General features: G+C 47.9%; 1 protein-coding gene across 1 annotated transcript in view; it reads left to right on the forward strand.

Moving 5' to 3' along the window:
* Window positions 1-20,043, forward strand: part of LOC128766456 (FERM, ARHGEF and pleckstrin domain-containing protein 1-like) — a 42,058-nt gene that overhangs the window by 12,184 nt on the left and 9,831 nt on the right. Inside the window, exons 3-13 of the mRNA XM_053878109.1 lie at window positions 13,920-14,024; window positions 14,088-14,130; window positions 14,209-14,287; window positions 14,680-14,777; window positions 15,476-15,590; window positions 16,097-16,244; window positions 16,311-16,406; window positions 16,467-16,630; window positions 16,702-16,770; window positions 16,830-16,923; window positions 17,102-17,294. Of these exons, the coding sequence (XP_053734084.1) occupies window positions 13,920-14,024; window positions 14,088-14,130; window positions 14,209-14,287; window positions 14,680-14,777; window positions 15,476-15,590; window positions 16,097-16,244; window positions 16,311-16,406; window positions 16,467-16,630; window positions 16,702-16,770; window positions 16,830-16,923; window positions 17,102-17,294 (1,204 nt within the window). The remainder of the gene's footprint in view (window positions 1-13,919; window positions 14,025-14,087; window positions 14,131-14,208; window positions 14,288-14,679; window positions 14,778-15,475; window positions 15,591-16,096; window positions 16,245-16,310; window positions 16,407-16,466; window positions 16,631-16,701; window positions 16,771-16,829; window positions 16,924-17,101; window positions 17,295-20,043) is intronic.

Below are 20,043 nucleotides of genomic sequence, written 5' to 3' on the forward strand. Positions count from 1 at the left end.
ACTCACACAAATTACTGTTTTAGCACATCAATATGTGAACTGTCAAGAAGTTGCGGGGCTAGAGTTTGTCGAGAGACGCAGCAGAACGAACTTCACTGGTGGCTTGTATCACTCGGACGTTGGGAGTTTGATTCCCGGTGCAATTGTTTTGGTCATGTGCCAACACGTTTTCCTGACTTGATGCTGTTTATTTGCTATGTTTTTGCTGACTCAGTGCTCTTCGACCGACACTTGAGCTCTACACTGCTCACCGAAACCCTCTTCATGCTCTGAACAAGAACAACAAGATCAAAGACAAACTTTGACCGGGCACCTTCAGTTGGTGGACACTGCTGAGCCAGGGTGGAGGCCTCACCCTTCTGCCCTCGAGCTTAACTTTGCTCTTCCATCAGTTTTCCAGAACACTTTGAGGGGAAGGCCACCTGAAGCCTGCTGGTCTGTGAGGAGAGGAAGTTGCTGAAATAAAACTGGCTCCCGTGTGACCACTGTTCAGCCCTGGAGATGAGCAGCATGTGGAAATCTGTGTCGAGGAGCTAATACTTTTAAATATACTGCAGCTCGAGACCGTTAACAATGCTGATGAATCGGTGCTTAATAAAGGAAGGGTGCCAGGACCATCAGCTGGATCAGCTTTTATACAGCCAACCATGAAGTGGCAGGGATAGAGATGCTGCAGTTTTCTGACTGTTTACAATGGGGTTGTCAAATCAAGGCTTGTGGGCCACGCCTGGCTCTGCACTTGTGCCTTCACATGGTTTTCATTGTGTTGCGTTGGTGCTGCTGTGTTCAAAACATTAATAATGCGATATGTTTGTGTGGAAAATGCTCATTTCAACGTACTGTTTCTCGCTGTTTTGGATGGTAGATTGGGTTTATAAAGTGGAGCAGGGACGTTAGTGAAGGTGTTTCCAGGTGACTATTGTTTTAGTCCAACCCTTGGCAGACTCAAGACTGAGGCCGAACTGAATAGAGGACACTAGAGTATATTTGTCGGGTTGAAAAATGTTGGGAGGACCAAGACAGAATTTCTGGTCTATTTCTTTCAAAATGGTTCACCATTGTTGAGGCAGCATGATCCCAGCCTCAAATTAAGAGCGCAACAGTCAGTTGGCATTTGGCAAGTCTGGTGATTTAAAAGCATGACGAAGAATCCAGCTCGACCGAGTCCATGAGCATGTTTGCGTGCCGATAGTGTAGTAATTGAAATTGATTTTGAGACAAGACCAAGACCTCGGCCGTGTGGTCCTCAGACTGGTCTCGAGTACCACGGCACCAGTTGTGATGTTTGTGTAGAAAGTGGTCTTTAGGTTGAAGTCAGTTTCGTATTCCAACTTTTCAAAAACTCATCGGGTGTTTCTGTGTCACCCTACGGTTGAGTTCTACACCTCTGGTTTTAAGGCAAGATGAGTGAGAAGTAGGCTGATAAAGGTTAAGAATATATCAGTGTCAGCTGCGACTAAAACTGCCACCCAGGAAGAGTCGGCGAAGGTCACAGACTCGGTGGGTGGTCAATGTAAACGATGATAAGAATGTGAGCGACAGTGAGAACGGAGATCCACAGTGGCAGCACCCCGAGGGAGGATGAGTGTCATGTTGGTTTTCCTGGCATATTTTTATCACGTCTGTTTTTCTTATTCATCCATCACGGGCAAATTGAGAAAACTGCTCTTAGTTAAAACACTGCAGCGCCGCGAATCCCTTCTTCATTCATATGATTCCTCCAGCGACAGATGGAGACAAACATGACAGTAATCTGCGTGGTTATGTCTCAGCGTCGCTCTCTATACTGAGCTTTGTGAGAAACTGTGGCTTTATAATAACTCTCCTGTTCCTATGGCAACAAAGACGGTTGTCCTTTTGAGGAGGATCTTTGTGTTTGCTAGGTCGACGAGGCTGGGTGACAGTTGCTGGTGTCATTTGGGAAAAGCTTCCGCCAACTGTGATCTCTTTGTAGGTGCTAGTGTGCGACAGATGCGTCAAGGTGGATCCAGTGACTCTTCATGCATTATTCTGCTTCCCCCCTTTGATCCTTTCACTCCGCTCTTGAACTGAAGCGGCACCCGATTGACGGGGGGTTGCAGGTATTGTGGCTGTTGTCAGTAGAAATCACATTACGTGTTGGGCGTGGCTTTTGTTGCAGCGTCTAGTTAGCTCGCACCTTTTCTCTGATGTCCTCTAGATGTCAAGGGAAGTCATATACATCCCATAGCTCCCCTCCAGGACTGCTGTCTTTAATGAATAATGGACTCCTTATTGAGATTCCTGGGTACAATTACTGTCGAGGACTGACGTGGATTATCCCTCCCGTCACCTGTTGGCTGTCCTGAAATTCTCATAATTCGCCCCCGGAGATGTTCCTGGAGGTCCTCCATTAAACCTTCCTTTATGTTACGATGGTTTTCAGAAATGTTGATGCGAAGGAGGGTTTCAAAGCGTCCCAGTCTGACTTGGTAATTAATAGAAATTAATCACGTTGTCGCAGTGAACTCTGAAGAATGTGAGCGGAAATGGCTTTCTCACCGCACCTGTGCTGAAACTGAGACCCACGGCTGTAATTGAATTTTGGATCCCTTGGGTTGACAGAGTAGACGTGTGGGCGGGGACGTCACGACGAAGCTCAGATGAAGGCTTGCGCACGGAACACCCAGCGAGGTCAGGGTAATATTTCTTCACCACCTAATGGAAATCTCTCCCACATTTTATTGGCTGCCGTTCCCGATTCTTCCCCACAATTCATGGAAATTGGCTTTAGTTGTTATTGTGTAATCCCTCTGAGAGGGGTGGACATAAATGGATGGCACGCAGGGATGGAAATCTCTGCTGGCACCTCGGTGCTGTGTGCCACATTTGTCAGGGTGGTCTATTCCCCAGATGGTATTCTCAGTTCTGCAAGCTCACATCAAGATTCCTTCATGTCACTGAACAATTGCTGACTCCAGCTCCACATCGGTTTTGGCAGTTTGATGAGCAACTTTACCTAAAGTTTATGTCATTTTAAATGTCTGCCTTTTCTGTTTTGAGTTGTGTGGCTGTGGCTCATGCTATATGGTATAGTAAGCCCATTGGTCAACCTTATTGAAGGAACAACCTGGATGAAGTTGGCTCTAGTCTCGGGGAGGTTCTCCCTGTCATTGGAATGGTATCCTCCAGCTAGCCCTGGATGAGAAATCCAGATGTGAAACAGCCGTCCGATGTGGCAGTAAAGATTTTAATGATCACGCTAACTCACTTTCAGCAGGTTGCAGGAGATCATATGGGCAGATCTTCAGGCCTGACAAAATGTGACCCTTGATCGGCAAATGTGGAAGCGATGGCTATGGAGGCTTCTGTAGTCCAATCTCTTTTAAATCACATTCAGCAAAGTTGGAAAATGGTGGAGGAAAAGAGGGGATACCCAGGACGCCCCGACGCCCTGCTAGCTAAAAGGCTGCTCGTACTGAGCCCTCAGCAAGTCTTCACTGTTACGGGGTGTCAGCTTTAGATGACAGCCACAGGAAAGAAAAACGTCACGTCCAGTCAAAGACAAAATAACGACGCACAATGTGAGACTAAATTATATTAAAGTATGTTTGTGTTTGTCTGAGTCTGGACAGGCAGTTTTACGGGATCCATTGGATGTTTAAAGAAGCGGCTCATTACACTGTAAGTGAATGTAAACAACCTTGTTTGAAGGTCCTTCACATTACTCCCAGAAGAGCGCTTCACAAGGCCAAACTGCCGTTCCTTATTCCACCGGTCTTTTGGTCCTGCCTCCCCTCCCCCGTCTTACTTTGAACGTTCAGCCGCTGTCTTTCTAACACCCGTTAGGTCCAGAGTACTGCTGCAGTAGTCAGTGTTTAAGGGACTCTGAACCTGAACGCTTCAGTGCAACCCTCTTAATAAGACCTGGTCTTTGTGGTTTGATCCTTTCTAGCGGGTAAGTGAGTTGAGTTGCGGCGCTGTCTGGACGCCCAGTCACATGATCTGAGCTGATGTCTTCAGCAGAGCGGCATGGAAGCATTTAGAGGCGTATTTAGTCTGTGAATTGGTGCTTGAGTGATGGTGATGTCACTGCAGTGATTATACTACACAATCTAAAGTGAAGCATGTGTCTCGGATTAGATGATGAGTGCAGTCGACAGTGCTGATGCTAACAGTGTGACTTCAGTTACCCGAGCCTTACCAATGAATAAGTGACCAGTACTGTGAGTGCATCCCTGGGATAATGACGTTTTTAGTCCAGAATGTCTCTGTCTGGAGCTTCACTTTTACCCTTTAGGTTTGGTTTCCTCCTGGACTTAAGCCTGCATCTATGAAAACTGAGCTCCCAAAGACAGACTCCTCTACTTTGACACGTTTAACTCAGCAAGGAGTGAAATGCGTCTCTATGTTCTTCACACAGTTGCTGCGAGTTACCAGTAGTTAAACTGGTGCTGTCAGTAGATTATCATTTTTAATCTTGTTCAGTCACACAGCAGGTAACTCGCAAGTAACAATGCGATAATAATGCAATAATAATTTGAATCTACTGACAGAGCTAGTTTAACCAGCCAATGGACCGATAAATACGGATAGTTTGTGGTTTAAGTTGACACAAGAGCAGTTTTGACCTTTATGGGTTTTTGAGACGGAGAAGCTGGAGAGGTGGAGGTGTCCTGGAAGTCAAGCATTTAGGGTCCATGATGCAGAGTGATGGACAGAGATGAAGGAAGGCGAAGAAGAGAGTACAGGAAGGCTGGAGACTGTGGAGCGGAAAAGACGACTTTGTCTGGCTCACAATAGATCAGGCTTTTAGCTCGTGGGGCGTCTGTACGTCTGCAGAACATGATAAAAAGGATGCCTCATTCTCGACCGTGGGTTGGCCGGCAGATTACGCCGGTATATGCCGGTATCTTCGGCTTTCATGTTTTGCAGACGCACAGACGCCCCCCTGGCTAAATCTCTGGGACACTGAACTCCCCAAAACCACCGAGGTCCCACTCTGAATAAGAAGGGTGTTGTATGCTCCTGTTTTAAAAAGTAGATCTTTGGAGAAGATGATTCAAATCTGCTGCAGGACCAGAGTATATGCTCCAGGGTTCCGTCACTTTCATCACATCGGGAGGGAGCTAGTTTTACTGAGTGACTGCTCAATATATCAACATTTCTTTCAGTTAAAATGAGTGAAAATAATAACTACACTGCGTCACTTATTTGAAAATAATCAACGGAAAAGTGGAAATCATTTTTTAATGAAATATGTATCAATTGGAAATGACATATTCAAAATCATCAGATGGAACCAGTTTTATCGTTTTAAACTCACAAGGGCCGGTTCATTGCAGCCAAAGGGCCACACCTGGCCCTCAGACCACACTTTTATTCAGAGAGTCAGGAAGCAGTTAGGTTTCGTGTTCTCATTAAACGGTATTTTTGAAGATAATTCCAGTATTTCTGACTGTTTGGGTCTCTAATTGGTTTACAAAGTACACGTTAGTGTTCCTGGTTTGTCATGTGTTCTGTGTGGGCCAGTGTAATGGTATCAGTGGCACATAAGGAGAAAAGCGGTGTCACCAGAAGTCCAGAAAGATTAAGCTGCGTCCTTTAACATGAAGATAATTACTCACATTCTAGCTTTAACCACTTTGCTCCTGCAGTTTTATCCCCCTCGGACGTCAGGAATCAGATTTTCCTGCGCGTTGCCATGGTTACCGGTCTTGCCTTCTTTCGCTTGAGAGAGATTGTAGTCACAGAAAATCCCTGCTGGACCCGCTGGCCTGTAGACACGGAGCAACAGCTGCCTACTTCTGCTTTCTCCCGCTGGTGTGTGTGGCTGCGATCCACTGACCAACTTGAAATGTGAGAGTGGACCCAGTCCAGATTTATCCCACGCTGGAAAAAACGGTGCTCCTTTTCTTTCCATTGGCACGATGGAAAGAAAACAGCCTTAGGTCGGACTGTTGTTAAAACAACTTTCTCAGTCTACTTCATAGTCAAATCAAGTGAAGATCAGACTGGAACAGCCTTGTTTTCGCGTGGACCCGACCTATGACCAACCGGCTCGACGGCTCACTTACAGTTGGAGAGTTCAGGGATCTCCATTCTGAACTGTGTGGCGACCTAGTCACATCAGTTTAGACTGGTGTCCCGCATCAGGAGCTAAGGTCAGGACCTTGCAATGGACCACTAAGACCTCGCTCCTAGTTCCTCCTGCAGCTTAGATGACCTTGAATGAACATTAGTGTCAAACATAAATCACTGGCCACTTGCTTGAACACCATCTCAGGCTCTCCCTGACGTTTGTTTTCTCACCTTTGTAGGCTTTTATTTCCCTGTGAATCAAGTCGTCTTCTGCTGACCCTAATGCAGGTCATGATCTTTGACCGATTGATATTTCATAATTTCTTGCCATCATGACTCATTGAGTCATTCCTATTGGCTGCTTGTCTAAATCATTGTAGCGTCTCATGCAGAGCAGGAGATTACTGCGCTGGAAACGCGGTCAGAGTTTCATTGTTTCAGCAACACACAGCACATCACAAGCCAGGAAGCCGCTGGATTTGCTCCACTGAGGACTAAGTAGTTTAAGGCTAATCTGAAGGAGGCCGATTGATTGGCCTCAGCAGCGAAGCAGCATGTGCTGCTGTCATGATTTATTACCGGTGGAGATTAAGGGTAAAGGCAGCAACATGCCATGAGGGAGACGCAACATCCCTCCGGCCTTCAGCTGCTCCTCTGACCGAAGCCCACGTGCTGAACCATGCTCCCTTCTTGCTTCAGACTCTTGTTTGCTTTGTGCCTCAGCGTGTGAGAGCAATTGATTCCTCTGGTGCGGAGGAAGCACGTGTATTGTCTTGTTGTGTAGCCGCCTCTGTATTAAACATGACAGTGTTTTCAGCCCGTGATAAATCAGAACAGGAGATAATGGATCTCACAAGCGCGCGGTTGGTTACACTCGGCGTCTGAGTTTGAGCGCCAAAGCAATTAGTTGATTATCCCAAAGTCTGCCGGTCTGCCCCGGGGCCTCCCCCGTTTGAAATATGGAAATGAATTCAAACACTTTTGTCTTGATGAAAAAAGGTCAGGGTTTCACGCAGCGCCGATACATTCATTTTAAACCTGGTTAGTACGGACCTACGCGATGAAAAGCGTGGGTTATTCTGTCTCCATGGTGACAGAACACCTGGACTCCATGACCTTATTGATCTGGTTTTGGCACCAATCCGCAGTCCAGGGCTGCGCAGACCATGACTGTTGCTGCTCCGGCGTCCGCTAAATCTTTCTCCCATATTGTGGTGTCATCAACAAGCGACAGATTTTTCCGGCCCAATTCATCCACAACATCCGTCTTCTCAAGGATATAAATGTTTCATGTTTCAAAATAACTTATATGATACGTCATTTAATAGCTCAGCCGACACACTATTACAGAGGTGGGCCACATTAGAAACTGTAACTGTTGTGAGGGGCCATCATCAAAAGAAAGACAGCGATGACTACAAAACGAAAATATCAAATTATATACTGAAATAACAAGGACGAAAAGAAACGTAAAAAGATTAAGGATACGAAGAAGTGTAAATATGAGACCTATTGAAATATTTAATTTTATACGCATTTAATTTGAATATAAATCAACATAACTGTGGGCCAGGTGCTCAAGATAAAAAGGATATTTATTTCAAAATATAATTTCAATATTCCATCAATATATTTTGAGGAACTTGAAAAACAGAAAAATGGCCATTGAAAAGAAGAAAACTATAGTCTTCAAACAAGAATATGCTTTAAGTGGTGGCGATGATAAAAGATAAAAAAAAAACATCACTTAAAAGGGCCATGAAAATACAGGCATCGGGCCGCATATGGCCCCCGAGCTGCACTTTGTCCAGGTCTGCACTATTGTATAAACTGCATCACATGCAGCTAAATTTTGACTTGAATAAATCAACTTGTTCAAAAACACAAGTATAAAAGCACTGTCACTCAGTTAAAGAATGAAGTAGTGATGCCACAAAGTGCACAAACCAGACAATGCAGAGGATCCTGAGTCATAAAGGTTTTACTTCATTTATTTAATGATGAATGTTTTGTCAATCACTGTGTACAACTAATATACTGTAGCTCTGGAACATAGCTGAGGGTTCAGGGGTTGGAAAATGGTGATGTTCAGGGTCACTCTGAAGAAATAGGGATGACCTCTGTGAAGGAATGTTATCAGACCAACACTACATATGTTGTGTACAAATGCGCAGAAGACCGATGTGCACCGCACCGGGGAGGGGAAGGCAGCGCGGTCACAGGCAGCTCCAGCTCATTGAGATTCAGGTCATGTGCTCCAGAGGTTCCCAGGGTGACTTGGCTACGGCGGCAGGCCGACGCTGAGGAGGAGGGAGGAGAACCTGCTGCTGCTGCTGAATTACCTGCACACTCACGTACAAGCGTGTGACTGCGCATAAACTGCACGGCCTCAGAGTTGTGTAGTTTTCTGCCTGGACGTGTACATCATCTCCTCATTAGAGGGACGCACAACAAGCTCTTGAAAGTGAGGAAGCCCCGCCGTGAGGTGCTTTTAGAAATGAAACTGGAATGACAAAGAAAAAGTGATGATCGGGCAGTTACGGCTGTCACAATCGTTCCGTCACAGTCGTCCAGCGCGCGGCCCCGAGAGGACAGCCACGAAAATAGTGCACACCGAGTTCAGTGGGAGAGTGGGAGAGTGGTGGGGGGCCCGCCTCGTGCGGCTGTAAAATATTGATTTTAACATGAGCAATAATGAAGTGCTGCTGATCACCGGACAGTCTGCAGTGTCCGGTGATCAGCAGCACCGGACACTGAGTCTCATCTGAGCATTGATAGAACAGAAAAGAGCGGCCGGGGCAGGTAGTGGAGCTGGAATTACCCAGAAGTTTGCCCTCTTTTCCCCTTCATCTCACTCAAATCCCTGTTTGAGCGCTTTAAATTCTCGGCCCCATGCTGGCTCTTCTCCCCAGCCCACCACTTGGTTGAGGGGATTAATGTCAGTCAGGAGGGGGGCGTGTCACTCGGCGTTAGGGAACTAAATCTGCGTTCAAGACACTAATGTGGTCCTGCAAGAGAGCGCAGAATATCACCTGAAAGTCATCGTTGGAAGCCTGTTAGCGCTGGTCACCGTCTCTGCTGTTTCTGCTCTACAGCTTTCTGGTTCCCTGACGTAGCCCGCACTGTGTCAGAGTGTGGATGGTGCGCGATCAATAGTTTAATTACAGGGTTAATTAGGTGTAACAGCGTTGCAGAACATCGGCCCGAAACCCGCCGTTGGACGTAGCATCCGTCTCAACAGGAGCAGATCAAAGACACTCTCATGAGTTTAACTGTTTTTCTTCGCTCCGTGTGTCAGGACTTTCAAGTCAGAAAAGCCAGAGTTCGACGTCGTCTACCACTCAAGAGTCAAACCCAACGCAAGTCCAAGTCTCAGGCCAAACAACGTGTGTATTTTTGAACGCCCTATATTTGGAAATAAAGCCTCAACTGAGCACAGGCTAATAGTAGCACGAAGCTGGGGAATGCATCCTGTCTTTCATTGGCCTTCCATCTGTTTTTCAGCTAATGGAAGTTTAGAAGTGAATTTTAAGCAGACTTATTCAGTTTAATTCTTGAGATTTATGGTGACCACTTGTGAGGATGTCGAAAGGGCAACGCTTGAACCCAAACCTTGGTGTGTGTTTTTGTCATGCTTTGAATTAGCGTTTAGTGCTTACGGTGTTGCTCTTGTGGGACGCTTTGAATGACTTTCCAGGCCAGATTTGGCCCCCGAGTCCAGAGTTTGGCATACGCACAACAATGTTCAGTCACCTTGTGGTCAATGTCGGAGCAGAGAGTTTCGTCAGCAACGGTTAAATGAAGCGCTCCCAACAAGAGATGAAAATCTGAACCATCATCTGTGTTACAGTAACACCTGCCAAATTCTATCTTCAGTATGTTATTAAATATAAACTGAGCAGACCTGTGGCCCCTCCATCATGTGAGACACCAGCTGCAGTGTCTTGTCTTCTCAAGAGTGGGAGGATGCCCAGGGGCAGACCAGGACACTCTGGAAAGGTTAGGCCTCTTTGTTGAGCTGCTGCCCCTGCGACCTGACCTGCCCATCATAATTTACTTTAACATTAAATCCTTTTCACTTCCACTCTTTCTTGTTAGCGGCGGGCCCTCAGTAGAGAGAAGTGGCTCTGGAGGTGAGGGACCTGCAGTCGTGTGGCCTCCGTGTTTTTCAGCCGTCATATTAAACATAACAGCGTGTCCCACTCGTGATGAAAATGACATGAGATGAAAACGGACCGGACCGAACCTTCGCCTCCACAGCTGGTGTTGCCGGGGTGACCACTGTTTTTCGTGTTCATACGTGTTATACATGATTAGGTACGCGCCTCGGCTCCCTCTGAAGATCCTGAGCATCACACAGGAGCAACACTATCAAAGAAAGTAGAGTGTTTAAAACCCAAATCAGTGCAATAATCAGCCCCACTAAGCTGCAGGCTTTAATTCCATCATTAGCTTCACCACTGCTCCCCGACTGTATTCGACCAGACAGGAATCTCTTTGTTCTTGCTGCTTATCAGGAGCCTTAAGGCATTGGCAGTCTGACTCCCACCCGTGTCATCCCCCACTTTTACTCCCCCTCCGCCCCTGCAGGAGGCCTTTGATAAGCTGTGCCTGGTTTTGGTGGGGGAACTGGACCATACCAAAAACCTAGAGGGGCCAGGTGGTGGGAATTGCATTCTCCTCACTCCTGGCCTTTGTGTGTTGCTCTCTCCTGCCACGGCAGTGTACTAACAAGAGGCGGAGGGTGGGGGGGTCGGGGTCGAAGCCGGGGTTAGACCCTCAAGTGGAAACAGGAGTAGACATGTGTGCAGACGTGGCTGTCATCTCAACTTAGCCTCCTTCTCTGTGTCCAAGCTTGTGTGGCTCCCGGTACTGACCGGAGACACTGGGCCCCTCTCACACTGTAGGAACTGTGACTCACCATCAGGATTCAGTCTGTGTAGCCAGTATTTGAGCAAAGAAAATCTTGCTCCAAGTTCTCGCCATGATGATGGGAGACCAAGTCTCGTCTCTGGAGTTGCTTCCCGCCTATGATTCCTGGCGTGCCGTCCATCTAGAAGGAAGTCCATCGATGGAATATCCTGGTCACGCAGTGTAGTCAGTAGACCTCATTCCTTGGCTGTATTATGTTGCTGGACTAGGGCTGAATGATATATATCTGCATTGGTGTATGAACATTTGAGATATTAATATTACAAAATCAATTACCCCCGCCTGTCCTGCATGTAGAGCTCTGTCTGCATCAAACGCTATCCCTCCAGTGTGAAGCCAGTACAAACCTTGTTGGTGGTTGTCAACTGCTGAAGCCTGTGAACGCCAGCGACGATCGCTTCAGGCTTGTTATTGAGAGCAGTGGAGTTTCTAACTTACCTGCGTTTTCTTCCTGTCCACATCGTCCAACATCGCATCAGTAACATGGCTCTTCCATGCCGCGTCGACCAATCAAATCAAGTGTTGCGAGACATGGATGAACGTGAGATTTTGCTTGAAAACAATGGCAGCCGTGGTTCCAGGAAGGGATGTGAATAGGCTCTTAAGCCATCTCTCACCGTAACACTGGTTTTTATCACCATCATTGTGAACGAAGGTGGTTCTGGGCTGTAGACCTGCGCTGGAGTTAGTTTTTGAGCCCAGCCCATGCAGCATTTTCAGTCACTGACAGAAGGTGGTCTTACTCCTTCATAACCGTATCGAGATATGAAATGTTCTCTATATTTTTCAGCCTGGTGCGGGACCCCACTGGGATGACTGGACTTAAATCTGGGGCCACTTCTTCTGGACGGCCGACTGTGTGTCTGTTGGTCCTCTAATAAGTGGGACGGTGATGTCACTCAAATGGCTGCGGTGTTGAGGGTCACTTCTAAGTTTCTGCAGTGCGAGAGCGGCCGATGCAGTTCTGGTTTTTCTGAGTCGCACCGTGGAGGAGGAGTTGATCGCTCACTTGCGAGCTGTGCTGTCGATCAGTAGAACAGATGGCTCAGACAGTTTCAGCTCGCTGTTGTCTTCAAATCTCGAGAGGCCGGGACTCTTTTACACACACATCGCCTCCTTTTCTTTATTCCTCTCAGGTTAAGATGAGCAGAAACTTTATTGCACCCCACGTATTTGTGTGTCGTGCCGCTGCTTGTCCTGACGTTCGACTCTTTCTTTCATCGTGTGGGAAAGTTCCCAGTGAAGCGTGTGCACTGATAATTGCTCTAACTTGTGAGTCAGTCCGACGAGTCATGACCAGTTACTCATTCATCAGGTTCTGTTCTGTATGTGGAGCGCATCATTGCTTCCTACAGAGTGGGACTTGAACTGTCAGACTGCAGTTGACCTCTGTGTCCAGCAGCTGGATTTAATCACACAGCTCTGTGAGGTCGGAGGTCAGAGAGCGTCCGTGTGTCCCGGTTCTGAAGCCTCCGAAGGTCCACTCTCGCTGCGCAGTGAGACTTCAGTGTATTCTGTGTTTCTGGTGTATTTATTTTTGGCTGTGATCCCCCTCCTCATCATGTTGAAACAGCTGGTCCTCACTGGAGGCTGCACTCAGCGCAGGAAACACAGGGCGGGTTTGTTTGAAAAAGATTACTGATTTCGGTGCACAATAGTAAACCATCTGACTAATCTGGTCGGCCATAATCTTCCTCTTTTTAATAGTAGCTGCCTCGCTTTATCCCACTTTTGGCACGTCAAACTGTGGAGTCAGGGATTCAGGCTTTTCCCCCCACTTGGCAACTGATGCCCTTTTCTGCAAAAGTGGAGGAGATTCTTTTCCTGAAACGCTCTCAGACACGGCTCTGGCTCATTTCCTGAACCAGGGGGAGCGGCTAATATCCGTGATGACTTTCTGTGGCACGCTCACCGGTGCGGCCACGAGGAGCCGCAGAAAGGCTGCCTGACCGGGCACTTTTTATATCAACAGTGTTCAGTCTGCGACTAACCACAGCTGTCGATCCATTTTTTTTTACCAAATACTCAACTGATGGGACGGTGAAGCATGTAGCAGGTGTGCGATCAGGACTCTGCCGACACTGACGGTTACGCCGCTGAGGCTGGCTTGATACAGACAGACAGACTGACTGACGGACAAATATCAGTCGGTTGGAGCCCAAAATGCATGCATTTTCACTGGGTGCGTAGTCCTCTAACATCACTCCGTATTCGTGTACAAAAATCGGCCAAATATTATATATTATATATATATTATACTAGCATTATCATCACCTGTATAAACTTGTAATTATCATTTTACAAGCATTAATGTACTTCCGTTGATGGTTTCCACACTGAACCCTGTAGCTCATACAACGAAGTGGCTGATATGTGGATTTTTACCAGCAAGCGAGCTTCCTGTCGCCAAAATATTGAGGCTCGCCACCAGTGACATCACGGGCGTTTATTGACTTTAAAGCACTGAAAATGCTGTTTTTGCACCTCCATAGTGGAACTTCGGGGACACAGGCGAATACTGTGTATTTTGAGTGCTTTAATGTCAATAATGTGAGGAGTTGATGATTCCAGTTCAGAACATGGTTGAGTTTGTGTCCATGCTGGAGCCCGTTTTCCAAACGTGTTAAGAAGTGATCCTCATGTGTTTTGAAACACCACTGACCTTTCTCTGGCGCAGACAGCACCACTCCACCTGATAGACCTGCGTATGAACGAGATCCATTTTCCGACCTAAATTTAGTGGGTGTGGCTAATATTCCGGTGTTTTTGAGACTTTTAGCTTTTAGCACACTGGTGTTAATTCATGACATATATGAATCGATATGCTCTACATTAGAGCGTGAGCTCAGATGGATGGTTGAAGTAAGTCTTGAGAAATCGCTCCTTCTTCTGACAGTTTCATTAAGGGTTCATTGACTGCCACTCACGAAAGTCTCTTCTCGTTCCAGCAAAAAGCCACGGGGAAGATGCTGCTGGACCTGGTGTGTTCACACTTGAACCTCATCGAGGGGGATTACTTCGGCCTGGAGTTCCAGAATCACCAGAAAATGATGGTGAGTTTGGAATGGAGCAGGAATCAGAACTGGAGAGTCATGCTCTGTCGTCCTCCTCTGCAGGTCTGGTTGGACCATATCAAGCCTATTGTGAAGCAGCTACGACGTAAGTGCTTCAGCTTCACGAACAACGTTTTGAATTGTGCTTTGACTAACCACTCGGCCACTGCACTCCACCCACCAGGACCCAAGAACACAACCCTGAGGTTTGCTGTGAAGTTCTTTCCTCCTGATCACGCTCAGCTACTGGAGGAGCTAACCAGGTGAGCGGCTGTCAAACACTGTTGCTGCTAACCATGATCTTTATTATCGAATAACACTGGAAAATTGCGTAGTATACAGTGAATAATAACAGACAGAACTGGTCAGTTAAGTTAAGCATACTATGTAGCAACATTGCTTCACAGACGATTAGCTAAATATTTCTTTCTAAATCACAATATAATTTAGTTTTTCATTGTCACTAGTTTTTTATGAATATATGTGAGTTGTGATTTAGCATTTTAGGTCCATGTTAGCAACGTGTTTTCTTTCTTTCTTTCTTAACCTTGTTTTCTAAAAGAAAACATGAGCTACTTTGACATCATCTGGTCTCCGTGTCTCTCACTATGTCAACATCTTGGACTAACAACCCGACTTGTGCATCCGTGTTCAGGTACCTGTTTGCACTCCAGGTCAAACAAGACCTCTCCATAGGTCGCCTCATATGCAACGACAGCAGTGCGGCGCTGATGGTCTCACACATTATGCAATGTAAGTCTGGTCCTTCATGAGTCCAGAACACTGTAACGCTAAATTAGCATTTCCATTCTGAGCATGTAAATGGCTGTCATGGAGGGAGACTGGTGAATTCTGGTTCACTTGACGTCAAATCACTGTGTGAGCTCTGGCTTTTCTTCTAGCAGAGAGACTGTCTTGGCTTCACCTTTTGGTTGGTGTGTGATCAATGAATCGACGTCCTTCAGCCCACACGAGTCAAATATGTGGTGTGATATTTGAAAATTGATAATGAGGTTAGAGAGGCGTCTCTGTGGACCATGATGTTTGCTGATGATGTATTGATTTGCAGTAAGTGTAGTGGGTGAGAGTCGGAGGGTATGTGTGTGAATGAGAGAAAGAAGAGGGAGTGGAGTGATGGACAGAGGTGAAGGAGGTGAAGAGGAGAGTGCTGCAGAGTGGCGATGACTGTGACGTCAGAGCTTTGCAGGACGGTGGGACTCACTGCCATGATGTTTAGGGACTGAGGAGTCAGAGATGAAGATACTGAGGTTGTCAGAAATGAGGAGACAAAGTTTGGGGGACCAAGGATGATGGAGATGAAGTTGAGGAGGACAGTGAGGTTCATGATGAAGGTGTGAGGATGACTGGTTTTGGTGACACCTGGAAGCAAATGCGGAAGACAAAGAAGACTCAGTGAAAGTTGTTTTCACTTGAACCGCTCTCTCTTTCAGCCGAGATCGGGGACTTTGAAGGGAGTCACTGCCGGTCACACCTCCTCAACAACAACTACATCCCTGAGCAAATGCCACTGATCGACAAGATCATGGAGTTTCACTCCAAACACATGTAAGTTTGAACTTCTGTGGCGCTGAAGGCAGGAAGGTCCAGTACAGTAATGTGAGTTTGGAGCAGGAGCTGCTGGGGTGTGTCAGCGCTGGACACACTCGGGTGGCTCCGACATAAAAGCAGCTCAATCAGACACGGCTGCTTCCGAGCCCCCCCTCCCTCCCTCCCTCCCCCCCACATCGCTGGTCCCTGTAGGAACTAAAAACTGATAACTCAAAGTGCAGCTCTGCACCGCGCTTATTAATCACCACACACAGGAAGCAGGTTAGCTCGTGCTGATAAGAGGGGCACGCTGCTTCACAGCCTTCCGAGCGAGATGAATGTGTGAACCCAAACATGCCATACTTCACCCTCATTAGCAGGAGAGGAACCTGGAGGGAGGCGTGCGAGTCATTTGTTGTTGGATAGCCGCTCGGCTCCAAGAGGAAGTCGCAGCCTCGCTCATCTTTAGCGTCAGTGTTTGTGCCTTTGTTTCTTGCGAGTGTAATCGGCTGTTGTCCCGTCAGAGGCCAGACACCAGCAGAGTCGGACTATCACTTACTGGAAGTGGCTCGGAGGCTGGAGATGTACGGAATCCGGCTACATCCCGCAAAGGACCGAGAAGGATCCAGGCTGAGCCTGGCTGTGGCGCACACAGGGGTGCTGGTCTTTCAGGTGAGTCACGCCGCCGTCCAGCCCGGTTGTCCCCGCGAGACTCTACAGCAAGTCTGTGCTCTGCAGGGACACACGCGGATAAACGCCTTCAACTGGTCGAAGGTTCGGAAGCTGAGCTTCAAGAGGAAACGCTTCCTCATCAAGCTGAGGCCAGATTTGAACGTGAGTTGCCGGAGAGTCCACTTTTATCTGGTGAATTGCTGAGATGTTTGTGCTTCACAGAGCTCCTACCAAGACACGCTCGAGTTCCTGATGGCCAGCAGAGACTGCTGTAAAGTCTTCTGGAAGATCTGCGTGGAATATCACGCCTTCTTCCGCCTTTTCGAGGAACCCAAACCCAAACCCAAGCCGGTCCTCTTCACACGCGGCTCCTCTTTCAGATTCAGGTACCGACGGCGTGAATGGCGCTTTGCTCTGGGCACCGTCTGATGATGTCACCGCCGTCTTGCCTCCACAGCGGGCGCACACAGAAACAGGTCATCGATTACGTGAAGGAGTCCGAGTTTAAAAAGATCCCCTTCGATAGGTGAAGTACTTCTCTCCTGTTGTGTGGAGTTTGTGTTTAACCGTCTCATTGTGTTTCAGGAAACACAGTCGAGTGCAACACAGCGGTCGGATACAGCAGAACATCCGACTGTCGCCTTTGGCGTCACCGCGTCACCAGGAAGTCATGACGAAGGTGAGAGTGTTGCAGTACGTTCATGACACTTAAGAATGGTGCTGTATCTGGTGTACCACTACTACTGCAACTACTGGACCTTCAATTGTTGCAGTGCGTCATGAGATTGTTGAGAGCGGTGGGCTTCTTTACATTTCTGTCGGTCTGTGCCTGAGACTCTGACTCTGTGTGACCTCAGAGTGGACCTCCTGGGAGCAGAGTAGACTCTCCCTCTCGGCACCACTGGACCGAGTCGGTGCTGGTGAGCTCGGAGGACCAGAACGCGTCGCGGAGGCTGAGTCCCGCCCACCTGAGAAATGGCCACGAGGACAGAGCGGTGCCCATGACTGAAGACTCCAGTGGTTCCACGCGGCCGGAGCATCTCACCACAGGTTCATCATCGCGAGCTGCTCACGGCAGCGACTCTTCTATCACTTATGTTGACTACAGAGACGTGGGCACTGAGCATGTGATGGGCACGGACCTGGCTCGCAGGTCCCCCCGCGGCTTCAGGGACCAGGCTCTGCTGCAGTATCAGTCTGGCTACGGAAGCTTGAATGGCCCTAAATATGTGCACCAGGAGATGGGCCAGGTGGCGCCGTCCAGCTCCTCCAGACTGTATAACACGGTTAGCCACGAGGGGGACAACAAGCTGCTGCACCGACGGTCTCAGCAGAGCATGCAGGCTGACGCAGGCATGTATAGCAGAGAAGGCCCGAGCCCGGCTGCGATGATGCAGTTCATGTGTTCGGCCGGTCCGGAGCCGGGCACGTTCCATCAGCCGGTGGTGTACAGTCACGCGGAGCAGAACGGCTACGGTTCCAGTCTGCCCCTCCCAGACCAGGGCCGGTCCTCCCCCGTGCCCACTCGCTCCCACAAGTTGCAGAAGCTCCACAGAATGAAGCACCATCCCGACTTAGACCCCAAACAAGGACAGGATTCCCGGCCCGTGCTGTCCAGGGCGGAGCGCATGGCAGCTCTGGAGAGGCGCATGATGGCCAACGGGCTCTCGGCCCCGGGCCGCAGCCGAGCTCATCCGGGGAGGAAACGCCCCGGGCGAGCCGGCGTGGTCGTGAATGACGGCATCACCACGAGCGGCACCGAGTCCAGCGAATCTGAGGTAGAGACCCACCGGGTCAACTGTAGCGGGCAGCAGGCCGAGTCCAAAGCTTCCTCCATGTTACCCAGGAGTAAGTTTTCCTTCGGCAGCCTCCAGCTGGAGGACGAGGCCGATGAGGACGCACACACCTTCAGCGACGAAGACTGCGGTCAGATTTTCAGCTGCTAGAAGAGAGAGCTGGAACTAGAAAAGCTGGTGCCAAAGCAGCTCAGGGCGGAATCAACAATGTCAGACTCGAACTCTCCGGAGGAGGCAATAGCTTCGTTCACATCTGTCCTCGTGGAGTCTTTTCTTCACCTGAACAGACGAACAGCAACCCACCGGACGTCAGCTTTAACTACTTTGAAAGTGAATCTGATTGATGATTCACTGTTGAGCTCCATTTTGCTTGAAGCTGAAGCCAAATATACTATTTTGAAGATAGTATTTTGGAATTGGTGTCTCCTAAGCTGCTAATTCCTGATGATGGCGAGCAGGATTTGGATTTTGCAACTGTGAAAATGTTTATTCCAACGGCTCAAATTGAGGACTTTTCAGCATCTAGCTGTTTCATCTTCAGAAATGCCTTAAACTCGGGGACGACTGGTGAAACTCCTGTGCTTGGGTACTGACTTGAAAGTGCTGGTCATACGTCAGCTCATGTCTTTAGATGCAGGTGTGGCTTTGAGCGCTGTCAAGTGTTTTAGTTTTGACCATCACTAAAGATGGTCTGGTGAAGTTAGTTCGAACTCACAGATAGGTGACGGATGTTTTTCTCCACTTGAATGTTTGACGTATCTCTTCATGTCTTTGAACTCGCTGATGAAAACTGCACTTTCTCATTTTCTGTCTCTGTTTTTTTCCTGTTTTTGCACGTGTTCTTGTATGAATATCTTTTGTTTGTGTTCTTTCTTTTCCCCATGTTTCCTGTCGGCATGAGTCCTCTTGTTTCTGCATGTGCAAATGACTTCTAGAGCTCCTCTTGCGGCAGAGATGCAATACAAATCTCCACTCAACACGAGCATTAGAATGGTGGGAAGTGTGTGCTACATGAACACAAACTGTTGTCTGAGCTGCAAATAATTCACAAAAATAACAAAATATTGAAGCTTAGAAATATTCTATAATTTTCCTTAAAAAGAATTTGAAAACATTCAGACATTCAAATAGTTTGACAAATTGGAGGTGTCCATAAAAGTGTCCATCCATCTCTTATCAGAGGCCTGTCGTGGAGGCAGCCGCCTAAGTAAAGAGACCCAGACTTCAATCTCCTTCGAGGTCAGCTGAGAAGCTAAGTCTTACCAGTGTGACCCTGGTAGACCTAAATCTGAGCTCACTCGTGAATGCAATTTTCATTAGCCTCTTTGCCTGCGAGCTTCAACTGTTGCAGTGCATTATGGAACTGTTGCTAGGAAGCTACATAGCGGGCTGTACATGATGGTGTCACTGTGAACCTCAGGTTCGACACGTCTTCATTCATCTTGTTTCTAAATTGAATATCGAAAACAGTCAAGTGTTTCTTATCAGTCAAAGTCAGTTCAAGTGCCGCCCCTTTGCCGCCCGACTCACCGGCTCATCCATCACCACTGACAGTCAGTGTTTTACTTAAACATACGAATAGCAAGAGGCCGAAGACTGACGTGTGTTTTAATGTGGCAACGAGAAGATGAATGGCTGCTGTGCGACTGAAACCAGAGCATGGAGATGAAGTGGCTGCAGGTGCAGGAGCCTGTGGCTCACCTCCTTGTTGGTGGGATGAGTCTCAGAGTGGCTTTCCCTCTATCTATCTCCTCGTGCTGTTGAACTGAATGTACCATAAACCGAAGCGAAGGTGTGTCGTCCACTGTCCTCGCTGCTCTTGTTTCTGTACCTCTAGCTCTAATAAAACTCCTTGCATCCGCTCTGTGATCCGCCTGTGGATGTGACTTCTTGTCTTCGTCCTCATCACTCTCCAGCCCTTCTTTCTCGCTGCATGTGATAAGTGCATGTTTGTGCTGACACATCAGAGGACAGCGGTCAGGCGTGGGCATGTTTCTGCTGAT

Source organism: Synchiropus splendidus, chromosome 10 (assembly GCF_027744825.2).
Source record: "Synchiropus splendidus isolate RoL2022-P1 chromosome 10, RoL_Sspl_1.0, whole genome shotgun sequence".
Taxonomy (NCBI): Eukaryota; Metazoa; Chordata; class Actinopteri; order Syngnathiformes; family Callionymidae; genus Synchiropus; species Synchiropus splendidus.